General features: G+C 40.9%; 1 protein-coding gene across 1 annotated transcript; it reads right to left on the minus strand.

Annotated features, from left to right (window-relative positions):
• Positions 1-456: 456 nt before the first annotated feature.
• Positions 457-5,252, minus strand: LOC309335823 (uncharacterized protein). Its single transcript, XM_081851098.1, has 4 exons — positions 5,043-5,252; positions 3,613-3,675; positions 1,331-1,450; positions 457-1,008 (listed from the first exon to the last, which is right to left on the minus strand). The coding sequence occupies exons 1-4, from the start codon at positions 5,223-5,225 to the stop codon at positions 889-891; spliced, it is 486 nt and encodes a 161-aa protein (XP_081707224.1). The 5' UTR covers positions 5,226-5,252; the 3' UTR covers positions 457-888.
• Positions 5,253-6,000: the final 748 nt, after the last annotated feature.

The following is a 6,000-nucleotide window of genomic DNA, read 5'->3' on the forward strand; positions in this document are numbered from 1 at the left end:
AAATATTTCTCTCTAGATGTGCTCAGCATTATTGCATCACTTAATCACAGGTTTGTTTTCCAATGTTGATCGGAAAATACTTAGAATATGCAACATTAAATATGTTAAATAGAACAGAAATAAATAAGTTCAACCCAATGTCATGGAACTGCTAAGAGGCAATAAACACTATTTCAGTGCTTTCACACACCCCTCCATCTTTATGAATGGATGGGTAGATGCAGACAACCATTTTACAATACATCTGACCAAGATTTATACTGACATTTTCTGTACAACTTGACAGAACAATCCAGACAGCAGTGACATACACACATGCACCATGTTAAATTACTGCTTGGTAAAAGGTCATCAGTTGCAGCTTTATACTAAAAACAACACAGAATAGCAAATAACAAAGAATAAGAAATAAAATAAAATGTGATTGCCCTTAGATGCTAGGGCATGGCCAGAAGATGTCAGAGATCTTTGCCCTTTCTACTCTCCAGCCCCCACACCCAAAATTCCAGGGAACTGTAGTTTACCCATTACAGAGCTATAATTCCCAGCCCCTAACAAACTGCAGTTCCCACGATTCTTTGGGGGAAAGCCATTTGCTTTAACTGTGCTATAAGGGAATGGTGTGGATGTGACTCCAGTCCTCAAATCTTTGCGCAAAACATCAACCTCCAAATACATATGGCGAAGCTCAAGGGGTCTCTGAGCTCGCTGTTGTGCGTTAGATTGCATTATTATTGATTTATATTTCCTGGCTTAATAAATTAATTGTTGCATTTCCCTATTTGACTGCATACATTAAGAATAACAAACATGAATGAGTTGTTGGTTTCCAGAACAATGTCGGGTGCCATGGTTTCTTATTGGGGGAAAAAGAGATCCTCCTAGATCTTATGATGTACACTTTTTCTTGTCCACATAGCAGATATGTAAGCTTCTGACGTAGTCCAATAGAGCTGGACAGAATTCCTTCATTGGCCTGCTACCAATGTTTGGCAAAGTGCAGTTGGTCTTTAAAAGAAGATGGGGGGGAGGAGAGTTAAATTGACCATACAGTTCCAACAGTACAATGCTAATAAAATGATAATTAGGAGGAGGAGGCCTGAGCTTATTTTGGCCCATTGAAAAGATATATATATATTTTGGTTTTCCCGACAGTTGATTAGAGCTGACCTCTCAGGTAAAGTAAGTTAAAGCAATTTGTAAATACATTTGTAAAAATAGATCCCAACCCACCGAGAATCCCTTCTGAACGTTTAAAAAAGGAGGCGCAAACTATTTCCCTACTATGTCTCACTAATGAGAAATATATACATTTACAAAAAATACTCACATGGTCTTCATACAGAGAGTCGGGTGGAAGCATATTTGATACAGTGCTGTTGCAAGCACTTTGAGAGACATTTTTCAGAGCCTCGTTGACTTGGCAAAATACTCTGCCGTAAGTTTTGCACTGTTAAAAAAAAGGTTTAAGATTGAATGCAGCATGACCGCTTCAATGCAGTTTGAATGTAAGGTTCATTCTTTTTTTGTCATTTGAGGTGATACTTTATTATTGCACTATCTGTTTAGGAGGGAAATATTCTCTAGAATTTATATGTACAGTCATACCTCGCGTTGAATGTGTTTCAGGTTGAGTGCTTTCGCGGCAACCCAAAAGTAACGGAGCGTGTTATTTCCGGGTTTCGCTGCTCGCGCATGCGCAGACGCTCAAAATGACATAACACGCATATTTTAATCTGGTTTTTGAAGTGCAATAGTGCTGTTCAGAAAGAGCATGTGCCCTTCTAGCAGGTTGCCAGCCAGACACATGACATAATAACTATGCAGGTGCCCCTGCAACCCCAGAACTCTGGGGGTTCCTCTGGTATGCGCAGCTCTGGAAAAGGCATTCCCCTTCTTCTCCAGTGCACTTCAGCGAATTATATCAAATGATACATGTACAGTGGTACCTCGGGTTACATACACTTCAGGTTACATACGCTTCAGATTACAGACTCCGCTAACCCAGAAATAGTGCTTCAGGTTAAGAACTTTGCTTCAGGATGAGAACAGAAATCATGCTCTGGTGGCGCAGCGGTGGCAGCAGCAGCAGGAAGCCCCATTAGCTAAAGTAGTGCTTCAGGTTAAGAACAGATTCCGGTTAAGAACAGACCTCCAGAATGAATTAAGTACTTAACCTGACGTACCACTGTACACTAATCTTCTAGCATAACACAGCAAGAAGCATGAGACATGGTAGAGCTAATCTATGTATTTATTTACACACTATGCACAGACAAAGGAGTCATGGCGTCCTCTCTCTCCAGCTCCGAGAGAAGAAACAGGCAGAAGTAAAAGCAAAAGTACAGTGGTACCTCGGGTTAAGAACTTAATTCGTTCTGGAGGTCTGTTCTTAACCTCAAACTGTTCTTAGCCTGAGGTACCACTTTAGCTAATGGGGCCTCCCGCTGCCGCCGCGCCGCTGGTGCATGATTTCTGTTCTCATCCTGAGGTAAAGTTCTTAATGCAAGGTACTGTTTCTGGGTTAGCGGAGTCTGTAACCTGAAGCGTATGTAACCTGAAGCGTCTGTAACCCGAGGTACCACTATACAGTACAATAAGTATATACAGTGGAAGAGATAAGACTGTCTTCCATTCCCACACTCTTCTCAGAGAGGCTTCTGCAGCATCGGAGGCGTGAAATACTAACAAGATGAACGCCTGGAGACTTCAAGATTGAAGACTCCTTAGAAAAAGCCCCAGTGAGTTCCATATGACTTACTCCAAGGCAAGAATGCATGACAGCAATAGGCTGCAATTTTAACAACATTTATCTGGAAGTAAACTCCAATGACTTAAGTAAGACTAACTTCTGAATAGACATGGTTAGCATTGTGGCGCTTGTCTCCTAACCAATGACTTCCTTGTACTCCAGACTGAGAAAGGCTTAAAGTTTTAATCAGAAGGCCTCAACACTTGCAGAAGCAAGGCTCCTTTTCCACATACCCCTGGTTGGTCATAACAAGGCATTGCATAGCTTATAGATTTCTGCCACCACATTTTTCTTAGTGGTTTAAAGTTCTATGAGCCTGAACCATATCACGTATTGTGAAGAGACCTGCCTGAATCAAATGAAGTAGCAGGCTGAGAAGCGGCACTTCCAAAAACTTTTATAACTGAGGAGAGCAGAAAACTAAGTAAAAGTAATGTATTGATTTATGAAAAATGCTGCAATTTCCCCCAAAATGTAATCTAGCGTTGTAGGTCACCCCAACAAATCTCCTGTACTGAGAAATTGTGTGGTAATTTCCAACTATGGAGAATGTTTTCAGTGGAATTCCATTTTTGAGATGTGTTTTTCATTTAGTGTCCCTTCCATTGACCTGCCATAGCAACAAAGACTTTGACAGCTTAGACAGTAATCTGTAGAGAAGTTCTCAAATAAAGTGTACAAGTTGTGAGACTCCTATGAAGGTTCTCAAGGTCCAAATATAGCATTTCAAAATAATGAAGGAAGAATGGCTTGATGCCAACTGTGGACACTCCTCAATAAATTAGCCATGGCTGATGTTTGAAAATTACGGAAGATTTTCTAAGTGTCCATTATGTCAAGGACATAAACATTTTGCTTACCGTTCGCTCAGCATTAGGTTCAAAACGAATCTTTCTTATTTCTTCATTACCACAAGATGATTTCTGTAAAACAAAAGGCAATAAATTGGTTAAAGAAGGAAACTTTGGCAAGCGAGTCCTGACTCGCTGGCTAGAGTTTGGGCAACTGCCTCCTGCTCCCGCCCTCATTTCCATTTTAGAGGAAAGAAGCAGGAGAAGTGCATGCTGGTCTTCTTGACAGCCTTCAAACATGGACTAGGCTGAGTCAATGAGAAAGAGTGTCTCAGTGGCTACAATAATTCAACATGAAGCCTCTACCTGCAAAGGCAGGGTATGCTTAGTTGCCAGATGCTGGGGACAGCCAACCTGGGATGGCAATTGCCACCATCAGGGCTCATTTGTAGACTTGCCAAAGATATGAGGATGGACGTTGCTGTGAAAAGGATGTTCTGCAAAGAACTCCAGGGGAAACAATCTTTTTTAAAAACAACAACAACAACCCTAATGCTGTAAACTTTGCAAGCTGAATTGAGTGAGAGGAAACAAGAAGAAGAAACAATCTTTTGAAAATAATCTTCTACAGGCAGCCTGTTCCTGTATATTTCATGCACAGAAGTCTACCAGCATAAGGAAACATGATTAAAGGGGTAATAGGTGGATTTGTATCATGTGTAATGTGCCAATTGCTCTAAGATACACAGGGAACACTATGGAGCCATGGACCTCAGCATCATATCTCTGGATTGTGGTCCCTGGGCAGAGCAGAATGTGTGACCTGTAATTTCAGTTCTAGATTTTACAAAGAAAGGAGATTACTCTGTGGTTTCCTTGTTGTCTCATTGTTCTGAGAGCATTCACAAAATCACCATTACCAGTTTCTGCTTATTTATGATTCTAGATTAGATACTAGCCTGGTCTACTTATAGCAACTAGCAAATATCTTAAGCTCTTAGCAGCCTAATTTTTATCCTGAAAATGTACACAGTTATTTATTCATTACATTTTCCACCCCACCTTTATGCAAGGAGCTCAAGGTGGCATACATCACTGAATGAAAGTTCTGATGTGGCTCAGGATTATAAAGTATTGAAAATTTTGTCTAGTAGCTGCACATTAACAAGATAATAATGTATTGCCTTTTAAAAGTAGCGAACATTTTAAATATTCATTTTGATTATTTCAGTTCTGCAACATGTACAATACCAAATTGGGTATCATTGTCAACATGCCTGCATGTTAAGTAAAGCAATACGTCCTGTTGAACCATTTCTGCTGTGTAAGAAAGTGCTCCCTTCTTATTCTTAGAGAGAGTGCACATTCTGAGAGAGAAAGTAACAACATCTGGCTCCCATTAAGTTGATTCAGTAATAAATCTTTCCTCCTTGCCTTCTTTGCAACTGTTAAGCAAGCAATAAATTGGCTGCAAAACATAAAAAAAATAAATTATGTACCTCCAGGTTCTCGCATTCCGTAACGAGCCGTTTCTGTAATATTGTTAGTTTTCTTTGAAATCTGCACTTGTCCGTTTTCTGTACCTCTCTTCTGAACTTGCCTAGTTGTTTTAACGGAGTAGTAGAGATAATTTCTACCAGCAAACAGATTGCCAGGATTGCTTTCAGAAACACAGCCATCATCCTTTTGATTATTAGGAGCTACAGACAAGATCCTTACTGCTTGTTGCTCTTTTGCAAGCTGGATATTTATATGTGCAACAGGGGGAAGGAGATAGCTGGTGTGGAATCCCCACTACAGTATCCGCAAAAGCGCAAAACCACATATATCTGATTATGTGGAAGATCTCTCAATGCAAAATGAGTAATTGTTGCTGCTTAATGGAAATCGCAAGCAGGGCTTGCGTGAAGAAGGTTGTCTTTGCCTTGGCCCTAAAGCTCAATTAGAATTCCAGTGGGTTTCAATGTCCAGTTCAGAGTTCTGGTATTATCTATCAAAGCCAGGATCCCCTTAAGCAGGCTCATGCGGGGCGATGAGGAGCTGGGCACACTTGCCCCAGGCCTTGGAGGGCTAAGCTGGCAGGCAGAGGAGGGGGCGCCAGGGACCAGCTGCTTTTCTGTTTGAGTTTATAAAATATCTGCATCGGAGGCCTTTTCAAAATCTGCCTGCCTATTGATCTGAGGTGGGTGGTAAGGAAAGGGTCTTCTTGGTGGCAGTGGTCTAGTTATTGAATGGCCTCCCACAAAAGGCCCATTTATGTTAGGATTTTGGTCGCAAACCTTTTGTTTTCCCAGGCCTTCTAGCAACTATTATTTTTACTGCTTCAGTTTTGACTATATATATGTACAGTGGTACCTCGGGTTACAGATGCTTCAGGTTACAGACGCTTCAGGTTACAGACTCTGCTAACCCAGAAATTGCATCTCAGGTTAAGAACTTTGCTTCAGGATGAGAACA

The sequence above is a fragment of the Podarcis erhardii genome (assembly GCF_964252035.2).
Source record: "Podarcis erhardii genome assembly, chromosome: 2".
Lineage (NCBI taxonomy): Eukaryota > Metazoa > Chordata > Lepidosauria > Squamata > Lacertidae > Podarcis > Podarcis erhardii.

Bases quoted from the DNA above. Each gene is read 5' to 3' on its own strand.
- LOC309335823 (XM_081851098.1), bottom strand. From the start codon at position 5,225: ATGATGGCTGTGTTTCTGAAAGCAATCCTGGCAATCTGTTTGCTGGTA. The intron at 3,676-5,042 runs GTACATAATTTA...TTTGTTTTACAG, and splicing joins CGGAATGCGAGAACCTGGAG to AAATCATCTTGTGGTAATGA. The intron at 1,451-3,612 runs GTAAGCAAAATG...TTTTTTTAACAG, and splicing joins AACCTAATGCTGAGCGAACG to TGCAAAACTTACGGCAGAGT.